General features: G+C 40.4%; 1 protein-coding gene across 2 annotated transcripts in view; it reads left to right on the top strand.

The window, feature by feature from the left end:
* STON2 (stonin 2) overlaps positions 1-20063 on the top strand; it is a 147519-nt gene that overhangs the window by 42612 nt on the left and 84844 nt on the right. For both annotated transcript variants that reach the window (XM_032878549.1, XM_032878548.1), the window contains exon 4: positions 16439-16636. In XM_032878549.1, the coding sequence (XP_032734440.1) occupies positions 16439-16636 (198 nt within the window). The remainder of the gene's footprint in view (positions 1-16438; positions 16637-20063) is intronic.

The raw sequence follows: 20063 nt of genomic DNA, 5'->3' as shown, positions 1-20063 counted from the left end.
ACTATTTTCAGCCTGAAGCTTCCTGTTCACTCATCGTGTTATGCGCTGACCTTCCTCCACAGACATGGCAATTTTGAGGCAAGGTCAAGGCTGAATTGGACCCATTATGCAGATGCTGCAGGATATGCATAATTACAAACATAAAAAAATTTTCATTTCCGGAACATTTGTTCCACAGCCCAAGCAAAACATTAATATTCCCTTGTGCTTCAAATGTCTTCCCCAAAAGCCTGGGCTGAGGCCTTCCCATTGTGTCTGGGGAAGCTAATTATCTGGGACCAGAGAAAGAGCCACTTGTTTGGGGGAAGACCAAAGATGATGTCAGCCATTTAAGAGGGAGGCAGGGTGACAGCTGAGAGACAGTCCTGAAGAAGACTAGCCCAGTGGTTAATTTCTATTATACTTTTTATTCTGGTGACTGAGGGTGAATTGGTGGGTGGGAGTGGAATAAGATCCCAACCATTTGGTGAATATGTATCTAGGGCCCATTGCATTTGGTATGCATATGTATTTCCCTCTTCAACAGAGGACGTTTTATTTTCGTTTAATACCTTGAATTGTTCTCTGCTTCTAAGAGTAATTAATGACCTCTCCGGAATCCGTCTTAGACAGTAATGTACTGAGGAATGGATTCTAACAAAGCCCTTCTTCCTTGGGGCCTGATGCCCTCTGCCCCTTTCCAGTGGGCACCACTCTGCTCTAATCACTACCTCTCCTGCTGTTCCTGACAAGCTCAAACTGTTTCCTCAGCCCCTAGAACTCTTCCCCTACATTTTCACTCAGAGCTCTGCTCAAGCATCATTTCCCCCTGTCCCGACTCCCTAATGTTTTCCTGCATTAAATGTCTTTACGGCCCATGTTTCTACCTGGAATTAGGTTATATTTGTTTGTTTGTTGTCTCTCTTCCCCACTAGAGGAGAGAGATGTTGTCTATCTCATTTACTTTCTATCCCAGAATATGGAGCATGGAACTTAGTAGGTACTCGCTTAGAATTTGTTGGATTCATGAATGAAAGATGGAAGATGTATATGAAACATCCTGCAGAATGACTGACTGCCGTTTATGGGGCAAATGAGCTGTCAGACAGAACTTGAGGCATGCTGTCCTCAGTGAAGTGTATTGTTATTATTATTTTTAACAAAATACGCAAAGAAACTTCCCCATCATGCCCTTGGCTTATCAGCTATCATCGGCTTTGATTTACTGTTATTATAAACACAATGAACACACACGTGTGTACACATAGCATGCAGGTACACAAACATATGTATATACACGTAGTATATGTGCATAACATACGCCTACACACACATGTATATATAATATATGCATAACAGAATCATGATACATAAACAAATACATATATTTTACCCCCCAGGAGCTGCCTTAAAAAGCACATTCCAAACTATCCATTATATTTTTGTCATATTTGAAGCTACCATCATACCATTTGGACAGGGGGGAGAATCTCTTGAAAATGACTTCTTCTGGTTATCTAAAGTATTTTACAAAAACTCCCAATATTCTCCTCTTCCAAAATGTGCCAGCTTACGCAGGGGGTCCTTGTGTCCTATCTCACCCTCAGTGTGGGACACAAAACACAATAAACTGCCAAGCATGCATTAATTAACTAGTTCATTCATGCAAAAAATATTTAGGTACTGGGAATGCAATTATGAGAAAACTGGCCATAGTCCCTGCTCTCCCCACGCAGAAGTTACCTAATGGTTGGGCAATCTGTCACCAGTGAAGCCCTCTGGGGTAAACAGGAGCTCCTCTGAACCAGTCCTGGGACAGCTGCTTGGTATTGCCAACTATGAGCTAGCAGGGGAGTCACAAATGAAGAATGGAATTAGATCTATTTTGTATTAATTGGTGGGCTTGTTTACAGCATTGGAGAAATCATGTTGCCCTAGTGAGTAGACATCGAAGTATAAATATAGGATATGGCATCAAAATGTATGTAAGTATTTAAATTCTAGTCTAGGATCCCAGAGGATCAAAAGAAAATATTGTATTTGCTGTAGTAATTGTTTTAAATATTTTATTTATTTATTTGACAGAGAGAGAGATCACAAGTAGGCAGAGAGGCAGGCAGAGAGAGGAGGAAGCAGCCTCCCCGCTGAGCAAAGAGCCCGATGTGAGGCTCGAACCCAGGACCCTGAGATCATGACCTGAGCCGAAGGCAGAGGGTTTAACCCACTGAGCCACCCAGGCGCCCCTGTAGTAATTGTTTTAGTTGTCAGCTTGTCATTTTGTTATTCATTCAATCAATGGTGCTTCGAATTCTCACTATGTGCCAGTCACTGTTCAGGGTCCTCAGGATATAGTAGAATATTCTGACCCCATGGAGCATACTTTCTGCTGGCGAAGCCATACCAGAAACACAGTAAAGGTGTAGATACAGTGTAAGTGTGTTAGTGTGGTTAGCAGGAAAGAGAGAAACATGAGGGAAAGAAAGAGAATGGAGTGAGGGAGAATGTGAAGTTTTACATAAGATCAGGGAGCAATCTCTGAGTCTCTGAGCAGTAACTTTTGGGTGAAGACATGGGGCAAGCCAGGTGTGCGGCTTGCAGAAATTAAGGAAGGAGCTGGTGGTATGTGACTGGAGTGGAATGACATGGGGAGAAGGGAGGGCGATGAGGCAGAGAGGTCATGAGGACTTGAACCATGAGGTGCTTCAAGGATGGAGGGAGGACCTTGGCTTTTGCTGTGGATGAGGTGGGAAGCCATTAGAGGGTTTTGAGCAATGATGTGGTAAGGTCTGACTTTGATTAGAGCACGTGATTCCATGAAGCCTGTATGGCCGCTCTGTTGAGAACAGACTAAGAGGAGGAGGGAAGTGGGTGACCCAGTTGGGAGGCCCCTGTTACCATCCAGAAGGGATGGTTGTTCCATGAAGGAGGGATACACAGAAATGATCTCCAAAGACCACAGGAGCCCTAAGGCCAGAGAGAAAAGCCAAGAGGTCACCTTGACAAGATATGGTTTATTAAAGCGACTTAGGGACTTGCATGTCTTGGGCAGCTGTAAACTGAGTAGATCTCTGTGACCCCACCTCCCATAAGACCTGCTTTTGTAGCCCTAGAGGCTGGGAAGTAGTGTGGGTGGACCACGGGGCAGGGGGGCTGGGTGGGGAATGTTTGATAGTAGTGGTGTGTCACAGTCATTTCTCCTGTGCCGATTGAGGACCTTAGGCCCAAGGGAGTACTTAAGGGTGAGCTTAGACGAGAAAGAATGTTGGGGGATGGATCGGTGCTGGAGAAGCCTTCACTTATTCACACAAATTTGTATGCAGATTTGTCCACAGATTTGTCGGGTCACACAGCATTGTCTTGGGTCAGGGTGGAGCTTGGAGATGGTGGGAAGTGATTGGATTCCAGATGTATTTTGAAGGGAGGACTAGCAGAAGTTGTGACCGGCCAAATGTGAGAAGAATCAAGGGTGACTCAGCAAGTTTGTTCTGAGCACCTAGCAGGGTGAAGGAGCTGGTGTGGGGGGTGAACAGGGGCTTCGTTTCAGATGCGTAAGGGTGGAGACCTAAGTGGAGATTTCAAGTAGATTTGGACATAAGGTTAGGTCTGGAGGTAACAACCCACTTGACCCTTTCTCAGTGGCTCTTTTGTGCAAGCACTTTTCCAAGTGCTTTGCCAGTATTCACCCAATCGCCCTGTGAAGTGGGTACAGTTTTCAGCCCTGTATTTGCAGGTGAGAACTTTACAGCAGAACAGAGAGATTAACTTGCCTCAGGCTGCGAGACCGGGCATAGAACGAGACAGGCAGTCTGGATCCCGGGTCCTTGTACCTAAGCTCTTAGGAAAGGAGGAGTAGCAGATTTCTGTCTTGTTTCACTTTATTCTTTTTTTTTTTTTTGACAGAGAGAGAGAGAGATCACAAGTAGGCAGGCAGGCAGAGAGAGAGGGGGAAGCAGGCTTCCTGCTGAGCAGAGAGCCCGATGTGAGGCTCGATCCCAGGATCCTGAAATCATGACCCGAGCCCAAGGCAGAGGCTTAACCCACTGAGCCACCCAGGCGCCCCTCACTTTATTCTTTGCTGGCTGGATGAGCCCTGGTGTGTGAAGAGCCGTGGCGACGGCAATCTGCTGTCCTCTGGCCGAGGGATCAAAGGCCTGGCCCCTGGGAGAAGAGTAGGCTCCAGCTCTCAATTCAACTCATCTTGTGGCCTGAGCACATTCACTTTAGAACCTAGATAAAGTGATTCAGCTAAGATTCCTCTCCTTTCCTTTCCTTTTAGAGATCTTTTAAAATTTTTGTTTATTAGAGCACATAAGCAGAGGGAGACCTGGCTCCTCACTGAGCAAGGAGCCTCCATCCCAGGACCCCAGGATCATGACCTGAGCCAAAGGCAGTTGCTTAACTGAGCCACCCAGGTGCCCCTCATCTAAGGTTTCTAAGCTGATAGGTAAATGAGAGCAGTGTTTGGAGATGTTGGGACTTCGACTGTCCCAGCTGCATTATTTCTGGACTCTTTTTCAGGGACATACTGAAATTTTATCTAACAAATGTAAAACACCAGTGTGAAAATACAAATAATTCAAATAGCGTTCTTTCTCAGTATTAGAGTCATTTGATATGTGGTTTTAATAAGCTTTATTTAACTGAATAAATATAAAGGAATATATTTAAAGTGTATATTAAATTATAAAGAACAACAGTACAAACCCATCACCCAGTTTACTAAATAGAATATTGTCATCACCCAAAAGTCCCTGTGTTTCCCTACTGATCATATCAGATATCCCATCCCTCCCTCCTGTATCACCACCTTCCTGGGGTTTGTGATATAAACTATATTATTTTTCTTAACAGCTTCCCTGCCTACACATGCATCAAGAATGATACAATTTAATTTCGCTTCTTTTTGAACTCTGTGAATGGAATAATACTGAATGCATTATTTTGTAGCTTGCTCCTTTAACACGACATTATTTATGACATTTTTCCATGTCACCTGCAGCTATAAACTATCCTTTAGTTTTTATTGCTGTGTATTCCATCAAACTAATACAGCACGATTCAGTTATCTATTGTATTACTGTTGGATATTTGTCTTGTTTCTACTTTTTGGCATTTAAGAATATGTTTCTCTGAGCATTCTTTTTTTTTTCTTTTTCCCCTGTGAGCATTCTAAACACACAGCCTGGTGACCAAGTGTAAGCGGTTCTCTCGCCTAAGAGTCAGAGGGGACTTGCTGGGTTGTAGAGAGTTGATCCTCAGCTTTATCAGATAACACCAGCCCATTTTCTCCAGTTTACCTATCACCCATGTATAAAAGATGTGGTGTCACCTTCTTTGTCTACACTTAAGACTGTCATATTTTTCTTTTTTTCTTTCTTTTCTTTATATTTTTCTATTTAGTCATGCTGAGGCATGGGGAAAGGGAAGGGGAAGAGTAATGGTGTTTCGTGTGGTTTTAATTTGCATTTTCTAGATTATTGATGAGATTGAGCTGCCGCCCCTCCCCCCCCCTTTTTTTGCCATTTGATTTTTTTTTTTTTTTTCTTTCATAAAAGTCCTATTCAGGTGTATTCTTGCTGGGGTCTTTCCCTTTTTCTTGCTGATTTCTAGGAGTTCCTTGTGGATGTGATATATGGCAGTATATGTGGATGGTCTTTTCACTCTCTTTATGGTTCCTTTCATAAAAAGAAATTTTTAATTTTAATAATATGAAATTTGTTTCTTTTTATGCTTAGTGCTTTCTGTGTCTTGGTAAAGGAAATCTTTCCCTACCCTGAAGTCATGAGCATATTTAGGTATATGTCTTCTAAAATATTCTTTCCTTCCTTCCTTCCTTCCTTCCTTCCTTCCTTCCTTCCTCCTTTCCTTTCCTTTCCTTTCCTTTCCTTTCCTTTCCTTTCCCTTCCCTTCCCTTCCCTTCCCTTCCCTTCCCTTCCCCTTCCTTCCTTCCTTCCTTCCTTCCTTCCTTCCTTCCTTCCTCCTTTCCTTCGTTCCTTACCTCTCTACCCCCCTCCTTCCATCCTTCCTTCCTTCCTTCCTTCCTCTCTCTCTCTCTCTCTCTCTCTCTTTCTTTCTTTCTTTCTTTCTTGATTTATATATTTAGGAGCACCTGGCTGACTCAGGCATCTGCCTGAGTTAAGCATCTGCCTTCAACTTAGATCATGATGTCAAGGTCCTGGGATTGAGCGCCACGTCGGGCGCCCAGCTCAGCAGGGAGTCTGCTTCTCCCTCTCCCTCTGCCTACTGCTCCCCCTGCTTGTGCTCTCTCTGTCTCTCCCTCTTTCTCTCTCTCTCTCAAATGACTAAAAAGATTTATGTGTTTATTTGAGAGAGAGATACATGAGCATGGGGGAGAGGGGCAAAAGGAGAGGGAGAGAGAGTCTCAAGCAAACTCTGCACCAAGCTTGGAGCCAACATAGGGCTTGATTTCATGACCTTGGGATCATGACCTGAGCCGAAACCAAGAGTTGGACCTCAACCAGCTATGCCAACCAGGTGCCCCTAAAATTTATCTTATGGAGCCTTTTATGCTTTGATAGTCAATCCACCTAGAACTGATTTTTCCATTTGGTGTGAAGTAAGAGTCTAATTTAATTTTTTTTTCTATATAGTATTTTACTATTATTTCTGTTATTTTGTTCATTTTTAATATATACTATTAAAATTCTACCTTATTTATATCTAAACAGTGTGATTCTGCTTACCAATAGGAAAAATATGCAAAAATTTTTATTGAGAATGCCGTAAATCTATTGATCAATTTGGGGAGAATTAACATTTTTACAATATTAACTTTCTTAAACCCTATTTTTTTTTAATTTTTATTTTTTACTAACATATAATGTATTATTTGTTTCAGGGGTACAGGTCTGTGATTCATCAGTCTTACACAATTCACAGCACTCACCACAACACATTCTGTCCCCAGTGTCTGTCACCCTCCTACCCCCCTCCACTCCAGCAACCCTTAGTTCATTTCCTGAGATTTAGAGTCTCTTAGGGTTTGTCTCCCTCTCCGGTTTCATCTTGTTTCATCTTTCCCTCCCTTCCCCTATGATCTTCAGTCTTGTTTCTCAAATTCCTCATATCAGTGAGATCATATGATATTTATTTTTCTCTGATTGACTTATTTTGCTTAGAATAATACCCTCTGGTTCCATCCATGTTGTTGCAAATGGCAAGATTTCATTTTTTGATGACTTCATAATATTCCATTGTATATATGTATATACCACATTTTCTTTATCCATTCATCTGTTGATGGACATCTAGGCTCTTTCCATAGTTTGGCTATTATGGAAATTGCTGCTATAAACACTGGGGTGCACATGCTGCTTCGGGTCACTACATTTGTATCTTTAGGATAAATACCCAGTAGTGCAATTGCTGGGTCATAGGTTAGCTTTATTTTCAACTTTTTGAGGAGCCTTCATACTGTTTTCTGGAGTGGCTGCACCAGCTTGCATTCCCACCAACAACGTAGGAGGATTTCCCTTTCTCCGCATCCTCGCCAACATCTGCTGTTTCCTGACTGGTTAATTTTAGCCACTCTGACTGGTGTGAGGTGGTATCTCATTGTGGTTTTGATTTGTATTTCCCTGATGCCGAGTGATGTTGAGCACTTTTTCATGTGTCTGTTGGCCATTTGGATGTCTTTTTTGCAGAAATGTTATTTCATGTCTTCTGCCCATTTCTTGATTGGATTATTTGTTCTTTGGATGTTGAGTATGAGAAGTTTTTTATGGATTTTGGATACCAGCCCTTTATCTGATATGTCATTTGCAAATATCTTTTCCCATTCTGTCAGTTGTCTTTTGGTTTTATTGACTTTCCTGTGCTAAAGCTTTGTATCTTGATAAAGTCCCAATACTTCATTTTTGCTCTTGCTTCCCTCGCCTTTGGCGATGATTCTAGGAAGAAGTTGCTGCGGCTGAGGTCGAAGAGGTTGCTGCCCATCTTCTCCTCAAGGATTTTGTTGGATTCCTTTCTCCTATTTAGGTCTTTCATCCATTTGAGTTTATTTTTATGTGTGGTATAAGGAAATGGTGCAGTTTCATTCTTCTGCATGTGGTATACCAATTTTCCCAAACATTTTCTTAAACCCTAATTATAATATATCTCTCCACTTATTTAGATCTTCTGTACAATCTGTTAATAAACTTTAGAAGTATCTCCTCTGAGAACTTGTGCATCTTTTATTAGATTTATTACTATATGTGCTTGATATTTTTTGTTACTATTATAAATGCTATCTTGTTTCAAGTTTAATTTTCTATATATTTCTTATTTTCAGAAATGCAATTATTTTATATATTTATTTTAAAAAGCACAAGTACTGTGCTAAAGTTGTTAATTTGATAATTATTAGGGCTTCCTGGTTCTTTTCTGTATACAAAAATATCATCTGCAAAGAATAGGCTTTGTTTTTTTCATTCCTTTTTATTTCCTGCCTTATTGTGTAGGCTCTGACCACAAATAGGTTGTTGAATAGAAGTGGAAGTAGCAGGCACCCATCATCTTGATCAAGATCTCCAAGGGAACACTCTCCAGCAGTGCACGGCGTTTGGATGGGGTTTTGGGGTTAGCTCTGCTAGGTTTAGGGAGCTTTGTCTCTTTCTAGTCTGCCAAAAATTACTACCATAAATAAATACTAAAATTTATTCAGTGCCTTCTCTATGTGTGTTGTAATGACAATATGTTTTTTTTACTTTTTTAATGTATTACTATAGTGAATTATGTTAATTGATTTAGTAATGTTAACCCACATGCTATCAACAGGTGATATTACCTCTAATGGGGCTAAAAATAGTTTGGGGAGGCAAAGAAATCTTTTTTTTTTTTTTTTAAGATTTTATTTATTTGACAGAGATCACAAGTAGGCAGAGAGAGAGAGGAAGGGGAGCAGGCTCCCCGCTGAGCAGAGAGCCCGACGCGGGGCTCGATCCCAAGACCCTGAGATCATGACCTGAGCTGAAGGTAGAGGCTTTAACCCACTGAGCCACCCAGGTGCCCCCAAAGAAATCTTTTATTTTTTAAAGATTTTACTTATTTATTTGACAGAGATCACAAGTAGACAGAGAGGCAGGCGAGGGGGAGGAGAAGCAGGCTTCCTGCCAAGCAGAGAGCCCAATGAGGGGCTGGATCCCAGGACTCTGAGATCGTGAGCTGAGCTGAAGGCAGAGGCTCAACCCACTGAGCCACCCAGGTGCCCTGAGGCAAAGAAATCTTATTCTTTTTTTGTGTACAGCATAGTTACATATATAGTACATGGTAGATATACAATATATCTGTCTTATTAAAATTTAAAAGGGAATTGATAAACTGGAGCTCATTAAAATTAAAACTTTGCTTTATAAAAGACCCTGTTAAGAGGATAAAGAAGGAAGCTATACACCAGAAGTTACTTGCAAACCACATATCTGACAAAGTACTAGTGTCTAGAATATATAAAGAAGCCTCAAAACTCAACAGTGAAAAAAACTAAGCAATCTAATTAGAAAATGAGCAGCAGACATAAACATATGTTTCACTGAAAAGGATATACAGATGGCAAATCAGCACCTGGAAATATGTTCAATATCATTATCAATATGGAAATGCAAATAAAATGAGTTATCATACATATATTAGATGATTTAAAATAAAAACAGTGGTAATGCTAAATGCTAGTGAAGATGCAGAGAAATGAATTGCATGTTTAGTTTTATAAGGAACTGTCAAACTCTTTTCCAAAGTCATTTTTATGGTTTTATTCTCATCAGCAATACATGAATGATCCATTGTATGACCTAGCAGTTGTACTCTGGGGCATTTATCCCAGAGAAATGGGAACCTAGGTTCATACAAAAACCTATACAAAAACCATACATGAATATTCAAAGCACCTTTATTCATAATACCCAAGAGCCAGAAATTCTGTGTTCTATGAGAGGTGAATGGTTAAACTGTGGTTAGTCCATACTGTGCAACACTACTCAGCAATCAAAAGGAATGAAGTATGGAAACATTCAACACCTTGAGTGAATTTCCAAGATTTTTGATGAATAATAACGGCCAATCCTAAAAGGTCACATACTGCATGATTCCATTTATATAGCATTCTTGAAATGACAAAATTATAGAAATGTAAAACAAATTAGTGGTTGCCCTAGGTTAGGAACAGGGCCTGAGGGGAAGAATTAGAAATGAATAAAAGGTCAATATTCTTGTGGTGATGGCACTGTTCTGCATCCTGATTATGATTGTAGACATACAACCCACACACCGATAACATGACGTAGAACTAAATACATACCTGAGTACATGTAAAACTGGGGAAATGTGAGTGAGATTGGTAGATTGTATTAATATCAATTTCCTGGTCATAATATTCTACTGGGGAAGAGGGACTTCAAGGGAGAGGATGATTGGGGAAAAATTGTGTCAGTGGGGCAGTAATGAAAAAAAAATTGAGAAATAGTGTTATATCAACCTTGCATTCATTAGATAAATCCAATTTAGTCACGATGTAGTTCTCCTTTTCCTCAATCTCTGAATTCTCTTTGATAATAATTTATTTGGGATTCTTGTATCTATGTCCTGATTGAGGTTGGCCTGTCATTCTCATTTTAGAGAATATAAGTATTAATCAGATACACATTGTCAGGTTTTGATGTCAGGAAATGCTAACCTCATAACTTGAGTTGATGAGTACTTTTTTGTACTTTGAAAGATTGAAATTTTTTTCTTTAAAGTTTGAAATAAGTCAAGCAGGGAAAGGAAATTATCATATGGTTTCACTTATTTGTGGAACATAAGGGATAGCATGGAAGATATTAGGAGAAAGAAGGGGAAAATGAAGGGGTGGGGGATAAATCAGAGGGGGAGATGAACCATGAGAGACTATGGTCTCCAGGAATCAAACTGAGGGTTTTGTGGGGGGAAATGGGTGAGCCCAATGATGAGTATTGAGGAGGGCACATATTGCCTGGAGCCCTGGGTGTTATACGTAGACAATGAATCATGGAACACTTCATCAAAAACTAATGATGTACTGTATGGTGACTAACATAAATAATAAAAAATAAAAAAATTTAAAAATATAAAAATAAAAAACTATTTGATATAACTTTTCAGTAAAACCATCTGGCCTGACATTTTCTTATGAAAGTTAAGGATTGCTTAACTTTATTTGATGATTATTGGACAAGTCAGGTTTCTAACTTTCTTTTTGAATCAGTTTTGAAGTTATAAATTCCTGGAACTTCTACAGTGTTATCTTTTTTTTTCAAATATATTGGTGTAAACACATTCATTATTTCTCCTCATTGCCTTCTAAATGTATATAGCATTTGTAATTATGTGCCTTTTTTCATTCTTAAGGTTATTTGTGCCCTCTTTTTTTTCGATTTTTCTTGACGGTTTTTCAATTCTATTACATAATCTTAAAGAACTTTTTAATCTATGTATTTTTTATTTCAATAACTTATGCTTTTATGTTTATTATTTCCTTTCTAAGAAATAATTTTTTATTTCCTAGAAATAAAATCTTTCCTAGAAATCTTTATTTTATTTTGCAGCTCCTTGTTGTTGTTGTTGTTGTTTTTAAAGATTTTATTTTTTTATCTGACAGAGACAGTGAGAAAGGGAACACAAGCAGGGGGAAGAAGAAAGGGAGAAGGAGGCTCTTTGCTGAGCAGGGAGCCCGATGTGGGGCTTAATTCCAGGACCCTGAGATCATGACCTGAGCTGAAGGCAGACCCTTAATGACTGAGCCACCCAGGGGCCCCGTTCCTTTTGTAACTAGATAAGTTGGAAGCTTATTGTATTAAATTTCAGGTTTTTTTTTTTTTAATATAAGCAATACAGCTGTTCCTGATAGTACGGCTTACTTGCATTCTTAAAGTTTTAACACATACTATTCTCATTATTGTTTGGTTCTGAATGTTTTCTAATATTCATTAGTATTTCTTCTTTGACCAACAAATCATTTGAAAGCATGTTTCTTAGTTTCTAAATTTTTCAAATCATCTTCTATCTAGTTTAGATAAATAGATGCGAGTTGTATTTAGATAAGTGATTTGGATAACTAGAGACTTCATTGTATTGTGATCGGTGTTCACGGTCTGATGCCAGTTTTGGTTATGTGTTAAAATCTGCTTTATGTCATAGCACGTGGTCAGTTGCTTATAAGAGTTCTGGATGTGGGTTATGAGGAATATGTATTCTTCATCTCTTGATCTATGTATGACCATTAGATCAGCTTGTTCATTTTGTTGTTTATATCTTCTGTTTCCTTGCTGATTTTTCTGTCTGCTTGATCTATCAGTTATTTAGAGAGGTTTATTTAAAAATCTCCCATTATGATGATGGACATTTCTTGCTTTCTGCAGTTCTGTTAGTTTTGTATTAATAATTTTGAGACTAAGTTATTAAATATATACCAATTTAGAATTACTATATTTCTGATGAATTAAAACATATAATTTGATTGTGATCCTTTCTAGTATTGCTTTTTACTTTAAAGTCTATAGGCTACAATATATCAGGTTCTTTCCATTAATATCTTATATATTCCTATGTATTATATATGTAGCATTATATATAATATATTAATATATTGTCCTGTTTGATTTTCTCATCCCTTTACTTTCATCATTGACAAATCTTTGTATTTTAGATGTGTCTTTTGTGAACAACACATTGGATTTCATTTGTTTTTTTTTTTGTTTTTTGTTTTTGTTTTTTTTCAGCTTGATAGTCTTTTTCTTTTAGCTGGCAATTTTAGTCCATTTATGTTTATTATCAAGCACTGATACAGTTTATTTCTGTAATATCATGCTTCTTTTTCTCATCTTTCCTTCTTTTAGATTAATTGTAGTTTTTGTTTGTTTAGATTATCATTATTATTCCCTTGACCTCTGAAGATCTCCTCACTGAGTATATAATCCTACTTGACAGTTATTTTCTGTCAGCTCATTGACGTATGCATTGGCTTCTCTTGGTGTAAAGGTGATAGTCAGCCTAATCATAATTCCTCTGAAAGTAATCTTATTTAAGATCTCTCTTTGTCTTTGGTTTTGTATGGTTTGATGTCTACTTGCACACTTGTTTTTGGTTACATTTCTTGAGATACACTTCTTGAGATACTCTAATATGACAAATAAAATCTTTCATAAATTCTGGGAAATTCTCAGTAAGGATTTTTTGTTTGTTTTGTTTTTAAATATTGCCTCTCATTCTCTCACTCTTCTCCTTAGGAACTCAGGTTATACAGATATCTACAAGACCTTCCCATTTTCTCTCCCATGTGTCTTAAATATTTTAATTTTAACTAAGTTCTACACTCAAACGTGGGATCTCAAACTCTGAGATCAAGAGTCGCACACTCCATGGACTGAGCCAGTGAGGCTCTGCTCCCGCGTGTTTTAATCTGTCTTTCATGTTTCCTTCTCTGTCTTTCTATACTGTCTGGACAATTTTGTATTTACAGTAGTATTTTAATTCTCCAGAAGCTCATTTAGTTCTTTTTCAGCTCTGTGTGTTCTTTTCTAATATTTTCATTTCCTTTTCTTCTTTTCTTTGTTTCCTTAAATGTAGTAAATATACTTACATTTCTTGCTTAATAATTCTAGAATCTGAATTCTTTGCAGGTCTGATTCTGTTTGGTATTCCCCCCACCCCACCCCCACACCTTACAGGCTCTCTGGTTTGTGTTTATGGTAATTTGATTTCTTATATATTTTGTGATTTACTTATTTTTATTTATTTATTTATTTGATTATTTGATTTTTCCATGTGAAACTGAGGAACAGTCTGTCTGGGAAGGCTGGCTTTGAGGTATCTTTCTTTAAAGTCTATAGGCTACTTTAAAGTATTTATGATGTACTGTATGGTGTATTTGCTTTTCCCAGGTGCCTGAGGCCACTGCCAACCTGCAAATACCTCAACTGTGTTCTCAAACTGGAAGGTTTTCAGACCACACAAGTAGTTTTAGTTGCAAGCCCCTATGTGAGACAGCTTACAGTTATAAATTCTCAGGAGGTTTCTTTTCTCTACCTTGTACCCAGTCTTAAGACAGACCATTGTCTTTGCTATCCTTAGCTTGGGGGTAGAATTTATTCCTAATTTGCCCTTGAACAGATCCCTTTGGGAATTCAAGCTTCTTGCATCACATCTTTTGTTAGATTTCCCATCTTGAGTTAGCCATAGGTTTTTCCTCCTTTTGCCTTCTCATAAGACATTTAAAAAAACTCAAGAGTCTCCCTGGTTTGTTTACATGCCTCAGGGTATGAAAATCAGGTTGTGTGCTGTTTACCATTCTGGGTTCTAACTTGAACTTGGCCTCTGACAATTCTTTGCTTTCTTGCTCATGCTGTAATGTATTTTAAATAATGTTACTACATTTTCCTAATATTTTAATTTTGTTTCCCCAATAGCTTAAAGTGTCTAATCCATTATACTGTAGGAAATAGCAGTCCTATAAAAAGTCTTTACAAGTTCAGCTTTGCTTTTGGCTTTTTTTTACTTCCTTAGCCTTTCGAGTTTTATAGGTACAAGTTTAGTTTTAAGAGTCTGTACTTACCATAGACTGTTATGAGTGATTTCTGGTGCTTCTGTTGACATAACCAACAAATATTCATTGAGTACCTATTCACACCAGACATTATTCTAGGAATGGGGGTACAGAAGTAAACAAAATGGACCAAAATTCCTGGCTTCCCACCAAGGAGCTTAAACTCTAGTGGGGAAGACACTGGATATGTAGTACATTAGATGGTGATAATGCTAAGGAGAAATGAAGGAGAGAAGGGACTTTGTATCTTTGGAGAGAACAGCTCAGGAATACCTTACTGAGAGGGTAACATTTTCATTTCATTTTTATTTATTTTCAAAAGATTTTATTTATTAGAGATCATGAGCAGAGGGAAGGGGCAGAGGGAGAAGCAGACTCCCTGCTAAGCAGGGAGCCCAATGTAGGACTCCATCCCAGGACCCTGGGATCCTGACCTGAGTTGAAGGCAGATTCTTAATCGACTGAGACACCCAGGGGCCTGAGAAGGTTAACGTTTTTCAAGCAAAAGCAAAGTGAGCCATGAGTACTCCAGACAGAGACGACCTGCATGTCTTACAAATGTGTAAGAGAATACTAAATGAAAATTCTCTGGTTTCATATTTGTTCCACATGTCACATATATTGCTGTTTATTCTTTTTTCTCAATTTTATCTTAACCCATATTTCTCTGAAGCCAACACTATAATTTTGATTCTCCAGCTAGGAGAACTACCTCCCCCCACCTTTTTAAAAGATTCTATTTTATTTATTTTTGAGAGAAGGGGGAGGAGAAGAGGGAGAAGGAAAGCAGACTCTGTGCCGAGCACAGAGCCCAGCACAGGGCTCGATCCCATGACCCTGAGATCATAACCTGAGCAGAAATCGGACATTCAACCGACTGAGCTACCCAGGCACCCCAGAGAACTGACCCTTCTTGAACAAACCATTTAACCTCTCGAGTCAGTTTTCCCTTGTGTCAAATAACACCACTGCCTGTCTCTCAGAACTGGTAGTGAAATGAGGTAATATTTGTAAAAGTGCCTGACATTTCGTAAGGACCCAAGAAACGCGATTTCCTTCTCTTTTGTTCTTCCTCCTCTGTCCACACTCCTTTCGGCCCTTGTTTTTAGTACTTATTAATAAATTTGCGAGAAGATCCTCATGTAACACCTTGGAGAAACCGTGTGGTAGGTTATTTACTGAAGACAAATGAAGAACATTTGAAAATTTTGTTTAAAAAAAAAGAAACTTTCCAAAGCGGTTTTGAAAGTCTCGGTTCCATGCTCGGCATTCAGGAGAGAAAGTCAAGCCCTGTGCATTTCCCCCTGGAAGTTCTTGTCTGTTATATTACCGATCAGCAGCCCCAGGAGATCTCACGTGGTATCTGTATGGTCTGCAGACTCTCTGGTTACAGTCAGCCTCAAGCAGGGCCGTATCCCATTCCTAGGCGAATACATCCATATTCACCTATCTTCTCTTATCCTGTAACCTAACCTAGCTCTGATTTTGCAGTGTAATTGGGTGAGTTTTCCTGAGATTGTTGGCATGCCCCCTAAAAAATGGAGGCAGGGTAAGGGGGAAACGGTAGGACTCATGAAGCTTTGGTTTGGATGAAGTGGAAATCGCAGTTTAGAAATAGAATTAGAGCTGGGAATCACTGCTTTTCCTTAGCGAGATTTTCTCCCATCTGAGAGTCAGGAGACTCCCTTCTTCATGGTATTGGTTTTGATACTGACTGACGGTGAGCTCTCAGTCAGTCATTTTCCCCTGTCTATCATAAGTGATGTTTCTATCATTTCCTTGCCTTGTATGGCTGTCAAGATTTCACAGGATCCGAGCACCATCAATCAAGGTAAGACAAGCATGAAAGACCAACAAAGCACAACTATTTATACTGCTTGCTTTTGCATTTGGTCTGTCCTCCAGCCCTGCCACTGACCATGCCCTGCTGGACGTGCCCTTCCTTCGACTCCCTGAGGAGATGCCCTCTGACCTCCGAGAGCAGCTGGACCACACATTCTGAAGATACCAGTAGCCCCAGTTTTGATCCCTCATACACAGACCTGCAGCTCATCAGTGCCGAGGAGCGGATGAGTGGCAAGGCTTCTCAGGCTGGCTCGACTGGTAAGATGGAGCCTGGAGGGCTTTGCAGATCACTTTTGGTGACCTTTTGCTGCTCTTAAAATCTCTGCAGCCAGGTTTGTTTGCAGAATGAGTTCCGTGCAGCCCATTAAAAAGCTAGAATACAGAGTGGTTCAAGATTGCATTAGGAAAAAACACGTATACAGACTGGCTGATTGGTTGGCAGGGTGTTAATACTAGGAAACCATTTGACATTACATCTTAACGTGCTGTTTTCTACTATTCAGTACAAACACTGTTCCTTGTCGGCTGATTTTCTCCTTGGATGACTGAATGATAGGTGATAGGCACAAAGCTGAATCTTTCATCCACTCACCTGTATACCTTCCCTTTTCAGCAAGAGTGAGATAGATTAAAGCAGAGAAAAAGCAAATGTTATGGGAAGCAGAATAAGAGTCACGACTCAGCCACTGTGTCCAGACTACAAATCATGTTACGGTGATATTTATTCTATTGTCGGTGAGTCTGTCATATGCCGTGGTCTCATTTATTAGATTTCTGGTAGGTGTGAGAAGGACGCCGCCTTGCTTTGCAGGTGGAATAAGAGCCTGTTAACAAGCACGGCACTTGGTTAGGGTTAGGACGACGGCACTGGATAGATGTGGTGTGTTCTTGGTATATTATTTGGCCCAAGGGATTCTTTTCCTTTAAAAGTGATAGAGTTGCCGATAATTTCTCTGTAGATGAATTTGCCAGGTGTGTCCAACAGTATTTGTTTTTCTCTCTCAAAAACATTGTTTAGGCATTTGTCTCTGGATCGTTTTTCAAATTTGGGTAACATCTGTCCTTAGGCTGTGTGTTATTACAGGGGTCTACGCATAGAGAGAGAGATTTCTTGCAGACTAAAGGTTCAGGCAGGATTTGGGTTGGTATCTGATATACTGCGAAGAATCCTAGTTTATCACAGTCTCTCTTCATAAGCCACAGTCCCTTGGAGCATTTTGTTTACATATACTCTCCATTCTGGTTAATCTCTGTGGCTGATGATCTCAGTCAGGGCCTGAAATATGTCCCTACAACCCCATCTTTACTGTGGGGGACCTTTCATGGAAGATACCCTCAGAAGCTGAGACCGTTAGGAAGAGGCTGTACGCCCCCATCCCCGGCCCCCCGCCTGCCTTCGCTTCTCCTGGTTCTCAGCTGCATTTCCCAGCCTTCCCATGGGGGGTGCGTATAACACTCGGGTTAGGAGCGTGCTGGGGTTAGACTGGGTTAGACTGCTCAGATCCTCCTTCCATTTATCAGCAGTGTGACCTTGGGCAAGATCATTAATATCTTTATGACTCCATTCCTCCTGAAAAGTGGAGATAATAGTCATGCTTACCAAGTTGTTGTTGTCAGATCCAAATGAGACAGTGTATGTACCTGGTTTCTTCTTTCTCCTGCCCTGGGATTCTTACTGCTTCAGAAAGGGGGAGGTAGGCTCTCCACTGTAGAAAAGTCAGGATCTCTAGGCTCAGGCTGTTTTTTCCCAGTGACCTATCTACTTAGATGAAAATTGCTTCAATTCCTAGAGGTTCCTGAGCTGGACATGATTAATCTGTCTCCAAAGCTTATAATTATTTTCAGTATCTCCCTTTTCTGATGTCAATTTAACAGTATTACAGTTCCCCTGAGAGAACCTCTTCCCTCATTGTTTTGGTCAGGGTCCTGGCAGGAGGCAGATGGCATCTTCAAAAAAGTTTTATCTGAAGAGGGTTTAATGAGAGGACTGCTTACAGAGGCAGCCGGAGCTAGAATCATGGAGGAGGGACTATAGGAAAGACAGAGCCGCTGCCCAATATTTGGTGGAGTGGGGAGGGAGCAGGGAATAAATGCCCAGATCTTGCGCTGGTGCTTCCCCCTGGCAGATCCCAGCTGGAAGTCAAAGGGCACAGGGCCCTTCTGAGGCAACCCCTCAGAGGTCAGCCCTCAGGCCATAGAGCTGCTGGAGAAGAGGGGGAGAATGGATTTAGGATGAGGGCACGGGTGAAACAGATGCAGAAAGCCAACACAGTTTGGTCTCCACCAGGAGCTCAATGACCTGTAGTCTAGGGTCACCCTGGAGAAGCAAAGGCAAAACTTGGACTGTAGAATGAGGATTGATACTCTTAGCTCTCTCCTTCAGCAGGAGACAGTTTCTATAGCTATGGGAGGCTAGTGGTATGGCCTTTTGGCAACCATCCTTTCTAACAGACGTAATGATAGATCACAGCTAGCCCTTCCTGAGTCTGTGCTGTGTGCTAGAATATGACGTGTGCCATCTCAGGCCTTGACAGCAGTCCTGCAAGGTGGAGAGCTTTCTCCCCCTTTCCTAGTTGATCCTGAGTCTAGAAGGTAAGAAGCTTATCCGAGATAATACCAATAAGAAATGGATGAACCTGGATTTTAACCAAAGTTCCAAAGTCTTTCACCACGATTCCCAAGCCTGGCGGTGCCCAGGAGTCATCATGTTTATCATTTTGCTGTGTTACCTTCTAGACCTTCTGAACAGATACACATATTTTGCCATGAGGTTTATTTAAGAAAAAAAATTTTATTTGAAGATTTATTTATTTGAGAGAGCACGTGTGCACACATGAGTTGGGGGAGGGGCAGAGGGAGAGAATCTTCAAGCAGACTCGCTGCTGAGCCTGGAGCCCCATGCGGGGCTTGACCTCACACCCATGAGATCATGACCTGAGCCAAAACAAAGAGGCAGACGCTTAACTGACTGAGCTACTCAGGCGCCCCAACCATGGGGTCTATTTTTTTTTTTTAATTTTATTTTTTATAAACATATGTTTTTTTTTCCATGGGGTCTATTTTTGACATAAATAGAATCAAAAGGTTTTTAAATAAGATGTATAATAGGTGTAGTCTGAGGAAAAAGTTCATGTTTCCTTAACAGATATGAGTGCTTCTAGATAACTGCTGTGTGTCCTTAGTATTGTGTTATGTAAACAAGCTTCTGGATGCTGGAAAACAAATCTCCTCATTCTTTAGTAATCAGCTGAGGGCCAGGCCCAGGGGAATGCCTCCATCTCCTCACTTCCACCCACTCTTTCAGGCCCAGAGGTGGCAAGCAGCATGCCTTGGGGCCCTGGAAAAATGAGAGGCAGTGAGGTGAGTGGCTCAGGCTGTGTGGACAGTGTCTGGATGCAGCCCCAGGTAGAGAAACCCCTGGATCCTTTCTGAACAGTCGGACCTGTGTAGTCAGGGTGGATTTCGGCTTTGAACAGCCTTTAACTCATCCTGGATAAGGAAGAAAAGGTTTAGGAGAATGACCAGATACTTCTAACCCTGTGGCATTTATCTTTTTACTTTAGTAGCAGGGAATTTATAAATGCTTTCATTTGAGCTATTGAAAGCTCTGGAAAGCCCCCCCAGTCATGTGACTACCTGTTCCCCCCCCCCCCCCCCCCCCCCCCCCCCCCCCCCCCCCCCGCCC

Source organism: Lontra canadensis, unplaced genomic scaffold, assembly GCF_010015895.1.
Source record: "Lontra canadensis isolate GAN:19392208 unplaced genomic scaffold, GSC_riverotter_1.0 scaffold64, whole genome shotgun sequence".
NCBI classification, from domain to species: domain Eukaryota; kingdom Metazoa; phylum Chordata; class Mammalia; order Carnivora; family Mustelidae; genus Lontra; species Lontra canadensis.
This window is presented reverse-complemented; position numbering and strand designations above follow the sequence as displayed.